Source organism: Cryptotermes secundus, unplaced genomic scaffold (genome assembly GCF_002891405.2).
Source record: "Cryptotermes secundus unplaced genomic scaffold, Csec_1.0 scaffold104, whole genome shotgun sequence".
NCBI classification, from domain to species: Eukaryota; Metazoa; Arthropoda; class Insecta; order Blattodea; family Kalotermitidae; genus Cryptotermes; species Cryptotermes secundus.
The window spans coordinates 276,518-294,466 of NW_019722423.1; the positions used below are offsets into that span (position 1 = coordinate 276,518).

At 44.1% G+C, this 17,949-nt stretch overlaps 1 protein-coding gene across 1 annotated transcript in view; it reads left to right on the forward strand.

The window, feature by feature from the left end:
* Positions 1–17,949, forward strand: part of LOC111861277 — a 41,569-nt gene continuing 23,620 nt past the window's right edge. Inside the window, exons 1-2 of the mRNA XM_023845711.2 lie at positions 1–139; positions 12,711–12,803. Coding sequence (XP_023701479.1) covers positions 12,755–12,803 — 49 coding nt within the window. The 5' untranslated portion in view covers positions 1–139; positions 12,711–12,754. The remainder of the gene's footprint in view (positions 140–12,710; positions 12,804–17,949) is intronic.

Genomic DNA, 17,949 nt, shown 5'->3' on the forward strand with positions numbered 1-17,949 from the left:
TGCAGCGCTGAGGCTCGGTGGCGGACGTTATAACAATGCTGTGTCAATTCAGCTTGCTCTGTGATCGTATTGTGTTCTGTGACTTTTAGAAACCTCAGTCAGCTGCTGAGGTCTTGAGGCGTCAGCATGATAATAAGTGGTAAGTAAAGTATATCTAAAGCGACATTGCTTCAAGAACCGAAGTTCTGTAAAGTTGAAATTTAAGATGATAATGAACTGAGTAAACATATACAGGTGTCCCAAGAGGAAAGGTCAATATTCTAGGAGCTCATAGTATCGGTCATCGTAAGCAAATATTTATAGGTACATGTGTCCTATTCCGAACATTTACCGAGATGGAGCTATTTCACTGTACAGACGAGCAACACGCCATGTCCTCACACGAGCTGCAAAGTGCATTGACGGTGAAATTTTCGAAAATGTATTGCACTAGGTAAACTGTACCAACTTTGTCACTTGAACAATAAGTACTATTAGAAAAGTAAGCCGGTGACGGTAGCCGAGCGGTCTAAGGCATGTACTGTCTTCGCTCGCTTGGAAACCGGGATCGTGGGTTCGAATCCCACTCAGGGCATTGATGTTTAGTTTGTGTGTGTGCGTTTTTTTGTGTTCGTGTACAGGTAGAGGCCTTGCGACGAGCTGATCACCCGCCCAAGGAGTCCTACCGAATGTGTAAGATCTAGAAAAACGGAAGTGAACGGAGAAGTTCATGGAGGTAGGCCTAGGCCCACTGGGGCTGTAGTGCCAAGGAAAAAAAAAATTAGAAAAATAAGTAATATTTCTTTCTTATCAGCAGTTTTGGAACTGTACAGTGGATTATCTCTATCTCGGAAACCGTTCGGAATAGGCCACATGCACGTATATATTTTACTGCTTAGAATGACCGATACTATGACCTCCCAGAATACTGGCCTTTCCGGTATAACCGTAGCGTAGCGTCACGTAACTTCCAGCATCATCTGCAAGGGCGGAAGTGAGCGACGGTTTATTCATTTCCAGTTTACTGAGCAATGTTTTAGGGACCCTAATTGGATGATAGGATGAATTGTGATTAAGAAATTGAAAAGAATGTGGAACGAAGTGATCGTGGCCTACTTTGGGACTATCTCGGTGTTTGTATTGAAGGAACTGGTCCGTCTATCGGCCGAGATTCGAACTCGAATAGAAGTCACAATCTTCACGCTTCAAGCAACTCACTCCGGCCAGCCTCTTGTCGAATAGGTGGGTAACTGTGGTTATGTTCCCAGGGATAAAGAGGTCGAATCGTGAAGCTGGCAACCAAGCTCTATATAATTTCGAAGTTAAGACTACGAGGAGCTACACCTCCTCCACTCCTTGTACGTCTTAATGTGACGATGCAAGTCATGACAGCTTGGCCCAGGTGACATTCAGCGTCTGCATTACACGATGCATTTCCCGCTGGTGTACGCAGGCAATCTCACTGTAGGGACTCTCTGTATGCAACCGGTGAAGCTCCGTGTTACGTGCCGGTACGTCACCACGTGAGCTAACCCATCCATATGGCACATGGAGTCGACGCAGTTTTATTTATTTAATTAATAACATATTTACAATGTACTCTCGATAATATGGAGTAATAAGTAAATTTGTTCTAAATAGGCGTCTTGAGTAGAGAAGACATCCACTGATGATACTCTGGCAGGCCCTGTAGAGGAATGGTGATGCTTTTAATCTTCGTCATCTGCGGGTTGCAGTAGGTCAGACCGCCACAGCCTCCTCAATCTTCTTACATTTCGTGGGTTGCTAATTTCTGCAGCTAGTCTGTTGCTGTGTCCGAGTGTGCTCTGATGGTAGAGTGCTGACAGTCTGTGTATTTCTTCTGTGATAAATTGATTTGCAGATCACCGTGGATAGTAAAGCTGAAGACATACCGAGGTGCTTTAGTTACTGAGCGCAAGAATTTTTATTGAAGCCTTTGAATTATTTTTGCGTTTGATGGTTTTGTACAGCCCCATAGCTGTATACCATATGTCCATGTGGATTTTATTATACATATTATATATAGAAATTTGTTTTCTATAAATAGTTTGGATTTACGGCCCAAAAGCCAGGACATTTCTCGTAGTTTTAAATTTAACCTGCGGCCAAGTTATGCGTTTCGGAGTGAATGTAACTTGCACTGATTTTGTCCGGTTTATTTTGATTTTCCCTTTGCTGTGCCGTTACTGGAGGAAGTTTAAGTGATGCTCAAGCTGCTGTGATGCTACTACTGGATCATCATTTGCTGCTAGCAGGGCTGTGTCACCCGCGAAGGTTGCGATAGTAGTGCTGTTTGTTATGGGCAAGTCTGCAGTATAGATTAAATATAGCAGAGGCCCCATCACGCTTCCTTGGGGTACACCTGATTTCCCCTGGTAGCAATCTGAATATGAATTATTATATTTTATTTGAACGTGCCTTTCAGTGATGTATGACTTTAAAAGTATGTAGTATGGGCTGGGCAATGCATTTTTGACTTTATACAGTGGCCAGTGCGCCTGGCCTCTTCAGACGCCTGAGCTACGTCAAGGCAAATTTCTGTACACAATGTTTTCCCTTCGAGACTTGTTGCGATCTTCTTTACGGTTCTATTGCGTTTTTTTTTTGTATTGTGGACTGTCCTCGAGTCCAAATTGGTAATCGGGAATAACAGTTGAGAGGTCTATGTCCTTTCTACTTCTCTTCAATAGCAACTTTTCAAAAAGCTTCGATGTGATGGGCACCACACTAATCGGCCGATAAGAATTTACTTCATTGGCTGGTTTCCCAGGTTTAGATACAATATCATTATGATTGGACGAATTTCCACATAATCGGGTAGTACGACGTTGAGCATGCTGTTATAGATGCCTGCTAGCAATAGTATTGCTTTTCTTGGTTATTGGCTGAGTATTTTCCTGTGATAAGGTCATAACCGGGTGCTTTGTGCGGATTCATGTTCTTAATTTCTTGTACCACTTCTCTGGGTGAGAAGGGTTTGATAGGTAACGGCACTGGTCATGGTATTTCCAGGAAGTCTTCAATTAAGCTGTCGTTTTGATTTATGTTAGAATGTGGTGCAAATACCTGTTCAAGATGTTCCGCGAACGTTGTGGCTTTTTCACTGTCGGTTTTTGCTCAGCTTCTGTCCGATTTTCTTATCGGCGGTATTGATGTTTGGGGTTGCCTTTCAGACTGTGTGGTCACCTTAGAGAGAGGCGCGATGTAGTGTTCAAATGTTTCATTCCTCGTGTTTGTTAAGGCGTTATGTAGTTTTCGCCTTAGTCTTCTATAAATAAGCCTTTCATCATTATTTCTTGATTTCTGCCATCTACTTCGTGCTCTGCGATTTTCGGTTACCAGCTCACGTATATGGAAAGGGATACTATTTATTTTCTTTCTTCCTTCCTTTGGGGTGGGTGTTGAGTACCGGGCTGCTTCCTGTACTAAGGCGGTAAAATACTGAGTCACCTCGTCCAGTTTGTTCGGTTCTTTTGTTCTTAAGTTCAAGTTTATGTGTTCTTCTGTGCATGTACGAAAGCTGTCCCAATTTGTTTTGTGAAAGTGCTGGAGTAGTTGATTTACTCATCACATATGCGCTCATAGTTGCAATTACCGGAGAATGGTCCGACGATAGCTCGAAGCTGCATCCAACTTGCATGTAGTTTGTCGTTATGCCGTGGAGTATAGAGAAGTCCAACAGTTCTGCCAACTTATTTGGGTCTGATAGCCAGTACGTCGGTTCACCGATGCTGAGATATTTACAGTTTTGTCAATTTATGGCGTGTAAGAGATTTCGTCCTTTTTGTGTTATCAGTCTCGCTCCCCATTCTTTATGTTTATCGTCTAAGTCTTCACCTGTCAGTAATTTAGATCCCAGTGAATGGAAGAAGCGCTATGTCCTATTCGGCAGATATAGCTTGCCTGGGATCGCGGAGATTGTAAAAGGCCATGGGTTAGCATCAACTTGAACACTGGCAGGTTCTATTTTGTCTGACTGGTGGTGCAGTAGTTCATGGTGAGTGATTGCACTTCGAATTATAACAGCTGTACCCCCATGGGCAGTGCCTTCTGAGTGAACATTGTAGACTTTATAGTATGGTATTTTGAACATTGTTCTAGTAGTGAAGTGTGTCTCTGATATTAATGCAATATCAATTTTGTGTATTTGTAGAAAGCTTTGCAGTTCTGGTTTGTGGTTTGACACCCCATTGACATTCCAGAGTAAAATTCGTTGCGAATTTTCCATTATTGCACGATTTTGTTTACAAGAGTTCTTAGCATGTTTAGTACCATGCTGTTTTGATTGAGTAGTTGGTTGATCATAGCTTTGAATTCATGTAAGAAGGTTGAGAGCTGCTCTGATATGTTGGGTGACTGCAGGCTTTGTGTGAGTACTGGGGGATAGTGAGCTGTTGATTTGCTGGAGTTGGGACCGGAGGTTGATTGTGGTTTAAAGGAGGAAATCGGTTATTATTGTTGATGTTAATATTTGTGTTATGTAATTGAATTGTTGTTTTGCTTCTTGCTTTTTGTCAGTTTTTATATATGTCACAACCTTTGTACTTGGCTGAGCGGTTCCCTCCGCTTAGGGCGCATTTTTCTGAAGCATTTGCGTTCTTTTTACACGGGGTTGTGTTGTGTTCGCCTCCACATTTAACACAAGTATACGGTCTTGCGCATTATGTTGCTGTATGCCCGTAGCACTGATATATCGTGCACTGCACAATGTCGTTTTCCTTTCTTGGGGCTTCGACTGTTATTTTCATATTGCGTAAGTATTTAATTTCATATATGCTCTTATTGTTTTCTTTAGTTTCTTGGTCTATGAAGAATAAAGGCAGTGAGTGATTCGTTTGTTTGACGATGCCTGACGTCTAGTGTATTGCGGACAGTATGACCTTCTTTTTCTAGTTCCTGTTTTATTTCATTCGTGGTTACTGAGTGATGGAGATTTAGTATTACTACGCTATAGGCCCTTTCTTCTTTCATCTGGTATGTATGATGTACTATTCTTTCTTCCTGGAGCTGTCTAATTTTCAATAGGATTCTGATGTGGTCACATTGATTTTTATCGTTTCATTTGAGAGTGCTTTGCAGTAAGACTGTTCTTCTTCTATTGTAGCTAGGTGTTTTATCATTTCGCGGTAGTTTCTTACCCCATATATATATATATATATATATATATATATATATATATATACTCGTATATANAAGATAGAGGGGCGGATAGAGGTGACAAGAAGACGAGGAAGAAGACGTAAGAAGATGCTGGATGACCTTGAGGACAGAAGAGGATACTGTCATTTGAAGGAGAAAGCTCTAGATGGCATTAAATGGAGGAATTGTTTTGGAAGAGACTGTGGACCTGTCGTCTTGACAGATTACTGATGAACGAATGAATATGTATATATATATTGGTGGGGGTTTAGGTTCTCTTGGTTGTTTATTTTTAGTGTTTGTTGCTGTTTCATTTGCCCCGTTTGTTTGCATATCCTCGTCTGAGGGCCGTGAGAGCTCTTCATGTCTGTTTTGGGTATTAAAGAGAAAGGGATTTCCTTCCGTTGTTTCTGGGGTTTGGTTCGATCTTTTCCTTTTCTTTACCTATTCAGTATCATTCAATTATTCTACTCGTTACGAGTTACCGTCAGTGCCAGTGAACAAAATATAAATAAACTTACGATGAGGTTCACGAACGATGACTTGGCAAGGATGCGGAAGGAAACGGTCGCGGCCTACTTAAAGGTGATAATCTGATCAAGGGTCAAACCGAGTACGTACAGTATAGAAATCGAGAGTAATACCCGTGTACTAACTTGGCCCGTCACAAAAATGCGGAAACAGAATTCATAGTCTACAATAAACACTACATGACACTTCACGTACACAGAAGAAAACGTGTTCGCGTCCCAGTAGGACCACACTGCAAGACGGTTTAACTGTAGGAGTGCCGAGGAAACCGTTATGTTATGTTATATGAAAATATGCTGTATTTACATCCGTGGCTTATTCTGATCTGAAAAAGAAAACTCGATGGCATCAGGAGGGTCGCTGTGAGTCACCACCTAGGTAAAAGGAAAAGTAAAGCCGTAACAGTAAAGAGGCCGTGGAGGTTCATAGGGTTGTGAGACGTCGAGGCTCTCACATTTTCTAGACAGTCGGCTCATAGATGGCGGTTAAGTTGTCAGCCTTACACGCCGGTCGGCCGCCTTTTACCAGCCGGAAGATTCTTTATACTCATTTCCCTTAGAGGCGAGCTAACCCCAGGGCCATAGTGCGCCTGGAAGAATTAGGTCAATTGAGAAATCCATTGACTTCATAGGGAATCGAACACGCAACTTTGCGGCTTGTGGCATCTACGCTACCGTGTAATCACCCCTGAAACTGGATTCAAATCCAGTGCATCTCCTTGCGTTACTTTACGGAGCAGGGCAACGTCAGACCTTGTGTAGGCAACTTTACGAAATAGAAGTCCTATGTAAGTGCGTTTGAATTTCCCGTCAGCCTATGTTGAAAATGAAATCTAGTTACTTTGTAAAGATGACATAATGACCTACGTCACTAGCCAACAATGACGCTGTCTCGTTCCCGTGGTGGATGTAGTATATCAGTCACACGCTATATAGTGCAGTGGTTTTGGTGGCACTGAATCCAGGACGAACTCAAGAAACGGCACTTCACTTTAGCTTCGCAGATCAGACATGGATATATTGCGACAAGGACTGATAAGGACCTCAGCTCCTCTGGTGCTGCTGACTGGGTTACTGTCCGTTCTCTGTGCTGAGAAGTCCGGCTGCCCCTCACTAGCACAGGAAGTTCCCACTCTTATGAATATACTCCCTTGGAGAGAGTTCGTAAAGCGAAATTTCGTGACGCAGATCACTGTCTCCAGCAGGCACAGTGTTAAAATTGGGGGGGGGTTACTGAGCGTATGAACAAAATGCTGAAAAAAAAAACAAGCTGTACTGAACTGAGGAATGGAGAAAATACGCAAAGGGAAGTTTCATGCATCTACTCTCCATGTTTAAGGTAACAAAATCTCCACGTGCCAGAATGCCGCACGAATAATAAAATTGACTGCCGTTACGCCCTGGGGAGCAGCAAAAGCGTCCTGTGAAGGACGTCCCTCCCGGCGGTTCCCGTTGGCTGAACGATGATAATGCGGCGAGTGGCAACGTCAGAGTTTGGCAGCACTGTAACAGTTCCGCCATGTTCGTGCGAGCGAAACCACACGCTCTCCATCTTGAAATCAGAGCATGCGAATTTCATAACCTCATTCTCCCATATTATGTGGTACAGCGTTGTGCAAGGGAACGAACAGCCAACGCATTTCTTAAGACATATACACACAGAAGAAAGGAAGACAAATGGCAAAAACGAAAACAAAGATAGAGAAAAGAGTAACGCTGGGAAGAGATGGAAAAAGAGACAGGAATACAAAAAAGAAAAAGAACGAAACAAACGAAATAAGAAAGAAACGAATAAAAACAGAATAAAGAATAGAAACCAGAAAGAAAGCCGAAGTTTTAACCATTTCAGACTCTGAACGCATAAATGTGTTAGTTAGGACATAAACAGAAGAAGAAAAAGGAAATGGGGGAATGAATAAGAGGAAAGGAAGGCCAAGAAGGGGAGAAAGAGAACAAAAGGAAGAGATGAGTAGACAGACAAGGAAAGGAGAAATCGGTAAAGGGAGAAGGAGGGCAAAAGTATAAAGAGATGAAGGAGCGAAAGAAGAAAAGTAAGAAGAACGGAGAAGATTAAACTTATAAAAAAAATAGAAAATTATTAGAAAGAAGGATACAATAACGAAAGGAAAGTGAAGACTCCTTCCCGATACATCGCCATCAGAAAGTATAAGCCGTAATTTGCTTTAACACATACAACGTCCAAACCCAAATACAACTGTTTCTGAAGCGTAAGTTCTCTTGGAATTAACGGCCTTCTAGTATGGTGGATGTCCACAAACGTTTCCGGATGAAAGAATTGCCTCAGTCCTAAGAGTCGAAGGATAAGGCAAGCAAGAAACAGAGAAGAAAGGGGCCAATAAGCTGAAAAGAATCAGCTTTCCGTCTGCGTGGTTCACTGTTGGACCTTGAAGACAGAGATGACATGTTTCTCCGAAACGTCGAATTCTCTCCGAACTACGCTTTACGATCCAGAATACTGTACTCTTCTTAGACACTGCCGTTAGAACTTCAGATGCAATGCAACAATAGGCTCAGGAGGGAGAGACCACAGCTCTCAGGACAGTGAATGTCAGCCTAGATCTGAATGCATCGCAAGAAACATGATCAGCCCCGGCCTGGCAATGACAACGGGACCCTTCCCGACAAAAGTACGACTCGTCGCTGTGAAGAGATTGCTCGGTTAATTCTGTCGAGACCACCAACTGAGATAAGGCTTGCAGAGTGCGCATGCTTTATTCAAACAGAAGTTCACAATTCCTTTCTTCCACAATGCAATGCAAAGCAACCACTCTCCCGCCACATCTCGGTTCATTTTAACTCCTGATAGTAGGTCCTTCCACAATGCTTGCATCATCATTTCCAGAATGGGCCGATTTGACAGTGACTGGACAACCATCAAGGCGGGCGACCCTCGAAGTTTCCTGTTTTCTCTACGTTCACTGTCGATTTCGAGAATGCTTAGAGGATCCCCTTCGCAACCAACCAGTCAGGCATTAACAAACGCGACCACGGCAAATGCGTGAGCTTCACAAAAAATCGCCTAAGTTACACGATCCGACGAAGTCTGGGATGTGTTCAGCTTGGCACAGAATTGTGCGGAAGGCTGACAACAGGCCTGTCTGGCTCAGGGACAGCCTGTTCAAGGTGTGTGTTCAAAGAGTTAAACTCCTTGAAACCGAACAGTTAGCTCAAATGCCAGACTTGTATTAATAGGGTGTGTGGTTAGAATCTCTGAGAGGACATCACCTATCCTGGCTGACGACTTTTGTTGTTTTTCTCAGTCCGTCCAGACAAATGTCGCATAGTATCGTAAAATAGGCCACGGCTCCTTCCTTACACATCATTTCCAGTTAAGGTAAAATTAAAGTTGTCCCTGTGTTTAACTACTTAAGCACTACGCCATGAAGACGTAGAGGGGAGTGGACGTATAGATCCGCATTTTTTTCACCCCGGCACTAGTTGGAGTTGAATGGTTAGCTTCACACCCCTGTCGCTTTACCCCCGGGGAAAGAGCCTCCGGTACCCGTTGGATAGGAGGGTGGGTGGGCCGCAGACCCGGTCCGCACGACCTGGAGAGGAGAAAATTCTTGATCCTACCGGACTCAAATTCCGGCCCCTAGCTCGTCCAGCGCGTAGCCAGTCGCTATACCGGTTCGCCCACGTTTCTCCAGTTAATAATAAGAGGTGGGACCTAAGTGAGACATGTTGATAACATGGGACTGGGGGGGGGGGAAGAAGGAAATGCTTGTCAGAAGGTTCCCAGGCGAAACTCGCGTCTCGAGAGTGAAAGTACAGTCACCCACGGACTCGTCTAATTAGGTTCTTTTTTAATGGCTCTTCCAGCCCATTCAAGGCCTGACCTCTTATTCAGTTCCGTAATCAGTTTTCACAGACGGTAGGACCTCTTGGACGAGTGATCAGATCGTCACAAGACCTCTGCCGAAACATGGGACAACACAAAAACAGAATAAGCGCACACACACCAAACATCCATGCCTTAAATGGGATTTGAACTCAGATTCCAGCGTCCGAGCGAGCGAATTCAGTTCATGCCTTAGACCGCTCGGCTACTGTGACCGGCAGGTCAAGTCAGGTCAGGTCATGTTACAACTGACGGTCAGTCAGTCTGTCGGTCTTGGTGTCGAGCCCCAGCTGGGGCTCATGACCAGATATGTCTTTTCAATGAAAGTTACCGTCCTGTCCATGTGTAGCGCCCTCTCTGACGAGAGGTCGGGTCTGTCATCTGTCAGTCAGTGTGACCGGCAGTGTATAAGAATAATATATAAGAATTCAGTTCGTACCTCACAGGAAACAGATCTGAACCCACGATCCCGGTTTCCGAGCGAGCGAATTCAGTTCATGCCCTAGACCGCGCGGCTACTATGAACAGCCATTTAATTATGTCGCCATAAAGACGTATGGGTGAGTGGAGGTACAGCGCCACCTTCCTTAACTATGATGCTAGATGGAGATGAGCGGCCAGTTTCGCGCACCTGCCGCTTTAATCGTCGGATAAGAGCCCCGGGTTTTCATTGGATAGGAGGCTTGGTGGGCCCTAGAGCCGGTTTGGACGTTATGTACACGAGAAAAGCTGGGAATCGAACCCCGACTCCTCGGTCGTCACTGAATCGACTGACTGGCTACTAAATTCCTGCTGGCCCTCGCCAGCAGAGTGATTTCTACAACGTCCGTTGTAGAAATAAGAGGCGACTACTCCACTTTCTTCTGGCTCCATTGCAGACAAAAAACTACGCACCACATTCTGCAACTATGTGGTGTGCTCAACAACGTCCGTCATAAAGTACGTTCGTTATAACGGACGCATTTTCTGCGCTCGTGTGGCCTCAGCCTTAGTAGTTGCGGCTAGGGAAGTGACTGTTGTAGCAAAATGAAATGTTGGTGAATAGTAAACAAAATTTTGTTTGGGTTTGAGTAAGAGGACGGAGAGATAATTTAAATCTGAGGAAGTCGCTTTAGCACGAGGGAAATCAAATGGCTCGTCGCAGGACCTTCGAATTGAAGCCTGAAGGATACATCCTGCCAGACAGAAAACACAGTGCGTCGCACTTACACAGACTAGCCAGTTAATACTGTTTATGGGGATGTCTGTGTACTGTGAAAGTCACAAGAAACACGTAAATACGCTCTGTGGAAACAGTGCAAAACTGTTAGATGTTGAACCCAATGATATATGTATACTGTGGCGTATAGATCCGTTGCTAAGCTGTGACCCTGTAAACAGCGGCCATTGCTAGGTAACGCCCGCAACATAAACGCATGGAACAATAGAAAATTGTGTTTTCTGTTAGACAGTGTCAAAGGGTTATAAGCGGGAAAAAGTTCAAAGCTTAATTCAGCGAAGCTATGAAGGGAGGTCAGACCAGCCCAGTCCACGGGACTCGTGCCCGAGAATGACTGCGCTGGCGAGGACCAGCAGCAATTGCAAATTACAGACCAATCTTCTCATCAGAGAGGATGTCACATAAGGAGTACAACCGCAATGTTCAGCTGCAAAAAAAGTTGGTCGTGAGTCTCAAGGGGCTTGATGCCAAGACGAACTGATTAGCGGTGAACTGTCGCTGTAAAGTAACTGTAAAGTAACTGTGACTCTGAGCTTAGTTCAGCTGTGAGACGGTGGCCAGCCGGGAATGGCGTGAGCGCGGAAGCTGTAGAATCTCCACTGTTATAAGCCGTCACCAGCAAACGACTGGTGGAGACTGTAACAGAGAGAGGGCACTAGTCTGTGTCCTCCAGGGTTTTGTGAAGTGTGGAGATCAGCGATGGCGTTAAAATTAATTGTAGTCTTGAGTCGTATGTAAATGGAATCATCAATCCAAACTCCGCCTGTGGTCACCCTATACACGTGATAATACAGTAGTCATTCTGGTTTGAAGTTCTGAAGTAGTATGACAGATTAAATGACCTCTTCATTCTGCCTCTTCTCTCTCTCTCTCTCTCTCTCTCTGCGATCACTGTTAAAGCCAAAGTTAATATTAACAAACTGCGCAGTTTGTTATGCAGTTTGTTTGCGGTGCGAATTGTTAACAGAGTGAGAAGTGTGTTTTCTGGGCGGGACCTGCCATGCACCTTCATAAAGCCGGCTTCCTGCAGTGAACAATTCCACACAGAAAACAAGCCTCACAGATCGTCTAAATTCGTACAAAAAGAGCGGCAGTAAATGTCCCAAAATTTGGAACCCAACAAGACTTTGGGTCAATGGTGATTTTTCGAGCAGAGACAGATAGAGATATACTTGTAGTATTGCTTCCACGCGAAATTAAAATGCTACCAATATCATTCATTACCGATATGCTACATTCAGTTCAGAATTTCTTGTCTTCCCGTCCGCTATCTGAGCACGCAAGAAATAAATTATACAATACTACAATTATGTCTTTTGCTTTTATGGGCGTGACACTTGGTCTCTCACGATAACTGGACCAAAATGGACCAGTGATTCAAAATTAGATCACTAACGGATCCAACTGGACCAATGACTGAGATCATGTCTCTCTAGCGGACCCAACTTGACTAACGATGGACATTAGATCTCTCTTACAAACCCAACCGGACCAATGATTGAGATTAGATCTCTAACGGGCCCAACTGGACCAATGACTGAAATTATGTCTCTCTAGTAAACCCCAATGGACAAATTACTGAGATGAGCTGTCTCTAACGGACCAAACTGGACCAGTGACTGAGATTATGTCTCTCTAGAGGACCCAACTGAGTTGGTGATTTCCTACATTTCGCCTGAGGACGGAAACATCCGTTTCTAAAGCACTGCATTCTGTTCGGAACAGAAGACTCTAGAAGCCCAGTTATGAGCTTTACCCTCATCTGCGAGCCTGACTTGGGCTGAGCAACTTCCGCCGCAGAGGATCCGGAAGGGGTTTGTAGCGCAGAACCTGCGAGCCGACGGTCTTACCAATGCCTGTCGCGGCCTGGGAAGTCTGCAAGCCCAGGTCCCACACTCATGACGGCAAGTGGCTTCCCCAGCCCTTGGACGCGGTCCAGTAATGATCTTGTCTCTTACAGGGTTCGGATCCTGACGGCAAGCAAGGTACACGTACACTTGTAGGATGTCCAGGGAACATCCAGTGGCTGTGGAGGGGGCGCAGTCCCAGGACGGTAAGTACACGACAAATGCTCGAGAGCAACTGTTCCCAAACCGGGGGGTCGTGACCCGAACTTGCGTCGCGAATGCCCAAAACAATGAAGCGAATATTATGGCTAAAATTATTCTGTAAGTACAGGAAGCATAGGCAATTTCAGTATAAGTTTCTTCTTAACGGCGAATTGCTCGGGATGGGGGTAAATAGGTGCCTGTAACCTTCGAATTGCAAGGCGAATGTGATTTTAAATTGGGAATCGATGAGAAAAGAAGTACAGTAAACCCTCGATAATGCGGAGTGATTAGGGGGAGGCTATCTGCCGGATTAGTGAAGAAAAGGTAGCCCTAAAAGGCAAAAAAAGAAAAAATAAGTGGAAAATTTAATGATATAATTAGTGCTGACGAAAATAAATACAAAAATTATTACTGTGGAGCATTTATTTAAAAACTATGAAAAAGTAATACATTTATTCATCGGTATAAGACTTGTTTTTTGAACGTGATAATTCATGTTTGAAGAGACTATCTAGTTTTGTTTGAACGGACAAGTGACTCATCTGCCTTCCTAAAGGCCACGTGTCTTCTAAAGTGTGTACTCAACTGTGAACAGCATTTCTCATATTTCGATCCAGATTAGCGAGGGTTTACTGTATGTGGACCACTGCTCTAGATGCTGACCAGTTCAGTGGGTCGCAGTCCCCTGATTGTCCCTAAAAACATCCGGACAAGAGCAGTTCTATGAAAGGTGGAGGCGAGACGTTGCTCACTCACGTATGCTCACTCTGTTTGTGTCTGCTGATAACCTGTGCACTGATAGTATCGAAACTTGCCGTCGAGTGGGTGGCGCCCTAGCTTCTGGTTCGAGAGCTGTCGGCCCCGATACCGGCTATCACGACTCAGGTTTTCCTGCTTTTCCTCAGTCCCTCCTGGAAAAATTCCGGGAAAGACGTCAAATTAGGGAATCGCCCCTTGATTCCACATTTCCCATTTCATTTACTATTCACCCTAACGTCCAACACTGTGTAGCCTATTATTATTATTTAGTATTATTATTATTATTGGAGGGGTTGGGTTTCCCCATGCACCGAGACTAATAGTCTATTGTACGTCCCCCTTTGATATTCTACCAATCACCATACCCTGCGAAGCTGACAGTGGTTCCCAATACTTCGCCATCTACCGGAGGCATTGGAAACTACTTGGGCGGGAAACTTTTACCTAATTTTGTTCAGAGGTCTCCTAGAGACATGAGGATCTTTTACGTGCCGTAAATCTACGACACGGGACCCATGGCTTAAAGTCCCTCCCGGAGGACTTGTTCCCTGAATTTTTCCGCCCTTAAAAATTCCACGACCTCCGCCGGGTTTGAAGCCGCGTACCTTGAGTCATGAGGTGGAAACGTTACCCCTAGACTACGGAGGCCGCTCTGTGTAGCCTAAGCTATTGGCAGAGTCGTTAAATAAACAATAAAGAAGTACATTAACATTTGATGGCACATGAAACACATCTTAACTGAACAAGGAACCTTCTTCGCAGCGTCCAAACGTATTCCGGGCCCAGGCAGCCGTCTCTCCAATGGGTACCGGTGCTGAAGGGGCCTGCGATTTAAGCTGCTCACACACAACATTGTCACGTATATGTCACTACAGACGGGGTATGGATTGATGAATGGCTAGCTTTATCTGTACTTTGCTGAGTTCCTTGGATTATGCAATGTCGCTTTCTCAACTGAGTAGATCAATGGCTCCCAAACTCCTCTACACTGAATCTCCCTTGATGTGAAGAAAAATACGTGAAGCCTCGAATTTCTAAGAATATCATTAATCACGATTTAGCAAATTAGAAATATAAACACTAACGGAAACTATGTCTTCAAAGTAGGCCAAATTATTCAATTTTGTTTCTAGCTTAATGAGTCCCTTTATCGTAAATTTATAATTATTTCGATAATCAGATAATTAATACATTCAGCGGGCGTCGAAACTCAGGGTCCCAATTTGGGGCCGCGGCTCCCAGCTTGCGAAACGCTGGTAAAGATGAACAAAGCGTCAGACTGAAGGAGTCAATCGACCGAGCATAGCATATTAAAATGTTCCTCAACCATAAGACATACAGGTAGAACAAATTCGAGCAAACAGAATTATTCATAAAATTCGGTGGTCCCCGCATTTAGAATTCCGTTTTATTCCCACTATCAGCGTATCGTAAAACTTTCGCTAGAGTAACAATGTGAGATGCCTTTGTAAAGCCATTTCACGCTTTGAACCACGGATCATCATAGCCTGTGTTGGAAGAAAATTCCTGTGTACGAATTGTCATGTGTTTAGTGACTCTAGACAGATCTGGATTGGTAACCGGCTCTACTGGACAAGTGTCCAGTAACTATGACAGTCTCGCTGAGTATGCACGCCAAAGATCACCATAACTACAGCATACATGAAGTCTTCTCAATCTTCACTAGCCGTTGTTTGGTAGCGGCTTCCAACAGAGGACCTTTACCTTCCTCTGGGTTCCCGGGCTCTCCGCGGTCTCAGTTACCAGTTTTACAATTCCAACAACTACAAATCTCCTCGAACTCAACTAAAAGCTCAGAGTCAGAGTCAGAGTCAGAGTCAGAGTTACAGTTACTTTACGGCAGTCAGTTCGTCTTGTCGCCAAGCCCCTTGAGTCTCACGACCACCAATTTTTTTCAACTGAACTTTTCCAAAAGGTCAGAGTCAAAGTCACATTGCGACTGGCGATCAGTAAGTCAGTAATCATGACCAGATGTTTATTACTGTTTGACAGTTACGAATTTGTTTTTGTGGGGCGCCCTCTCTGACGACAGGACGGATGTGTCTGCTGGCCCTTGTCAGCGCAGAAATTCTCGGGTCCGAGTTCCTTGGGACTCGCACCATATTTTACTGTCTCATATTTGAGACTTCCATTTTCGTTGCCTCTTACGACTCGGAGGGTCACGATGGAGGTATTCGACCCAGCCTCCACACGGGTATGAACGGCCATACCATGTTGAAAACAACTTTGGGCGTGGTTAGTGCTTGGCTTGGTTAGTACTTGAATGGGTCAACTTTTCTGGTCATAGTCCTTACAACAGAAGCCTCGGCACGGATCGCACAGAAAATGTCTCTTCCATTCTTTCATGTTCTCTCGGTGCCGGGGAAACATGTGTCCACAGAGCTGTTCCCTAACAACGGCTGTTTTATTTTCGCCTGTTTACACAGCTGTTACTTAGCAATGGGTCTACGTATCACACTATATTTGCATTTCCCACCGGCGTATGAATACTGGAAGTGTGCTGAAATTAGAATCTGGTAAGCTTCTAATGATGACGTAAAGACTCGCTGAAGATGACGGAATCTCGTTCCCATAGCAGATGGAGTGTACCTGCCAACCGTGGTAAGATTCATTGTGATCTGAATCCAGTAACACAGCTGCTGTAGAATGAGATCCGGCACCTGGTCACACATTCACAAGAACGGTCTGTCGCTCCCGATAGTTCGCTGTAACACGGCAATTTCTTGAGGCAGGTCGTCATGGAATTCAACTTTCGTTTCTGTGCTCGAGGGAACAACAAACCAGTCTGAAGATACTCAGTGGACTTACAGCGTAGGGAAAACGAGAGTTGTGAAACTGGCAGTCTGGCCAATGCCCACTCCGATTCTAAGTTCTTAGACATTTCGACATGTCAGAGGAATATATCACCTCCAACTTCAGGGTTGAAGATTATGCCAGGCAATAAGGCAACAAATCTTGCGTGTTCCTTGTGCTGGTTTTGTTGTCTGGCTTACTCTTCAACCTTGTAGTTGCAGGCGATATGTTCCTACGAAACGTCCAATTCTATCCGAACCCATAAGACCGTACTCTTCACAATTACAGCTGTGAGAAAAAGAGTTTCCTAACTTCGCGATTAAATTCAATTCACTTTCAAACCATTTGTATAGAATGAAATAATTTATTTATTTACATACTTAGGAGCTGGAGTAGCTCAGTCGATACAGTGACCAGAGTACGGGCTCTACGACTGAAGGGTGGTGTTCGATGCAAGGCAGAGGTATCAAAATGCTCTCTTCTTCATAACACCTAGCCATTTCTGGGGTCTACCCAGCCTCCCGCTGAATGTGTACGGTTAAAACGGCTGGAATGTGACACCTCTATTTAATGTTGAGGTTATCAATGCTTGAAGCTGTACTTCTACCACATAAATCTTCGTACCGCGGTGCATAAATAAGCATAACAACCTTACCGTTTTGATTTATTAAATGACGCCGTCAATAGCTACCGAATGGGGAGATTAATGAATACTAAGTTGGACAGGACACGGCCGTGTTCAATTTGAGGTGCATACTACGCGGAAGTATTGAGGCAAGCCATAGAAGCCGGTCTCAGTTCGGCATCTGAGCTCGGATTGCACTAAACACTAAGTTGAACCGTGAAGTACAGCCAGTCATACCAACTTCATGTGATCTGTTTGTGTATGAATGCTTTGCTTGATTCCTATAATTTTGCACTACAGACGTCACTAATTTCTTCTTCTTCTTCTTCCTTCGGGGCTGTTAAAGTTCAGAATAGAGCATACCTTCGCTAATCCCGTCACAGATAATTCAAGAGTCGGATAATCCGGATCGAAATATGAAAAATGCTATTCACAGTTGAGTACACACTTTTAAAGACACGTGGCATTTAGGAAGGCAGATGAGTCACTTGTCTCTTTAGACAAAACTTGACATGTGTCTTCAAACCTGCATTATTGCGTTCCAAAAACAAGTACAGCTTCTGAGTCTTCTATCGATAAACAAATGTATCGTTTTTTATAGTTTTTAAATAAAGGCTGTACATTGATATTTTTATATTTAATCAGCACTATTTATATTAGATTTTCCATTTATTTGTTCCAAGTTTTATTGCCTTTTATGGTTACCTTTTGCTTCACTAATCCGGATGACCTCTCGCTCCCCTTTACTCCGGATTAGCAACGGTTTACCGTAATTCTGAATTTATTAATCTTACACATACTTGGAACGTCACCCTGGTTTGGGACCTTTTCTAGTAGCTTCCACCACAACGGCAGTCTAGTCACTTGAACGGTCGTATGCTTCACCGTCGCCAAGTTTAAGCTTCTTATACTTACTGACTGACTGACTCAACAAAGTCAAAGTCAAAGTC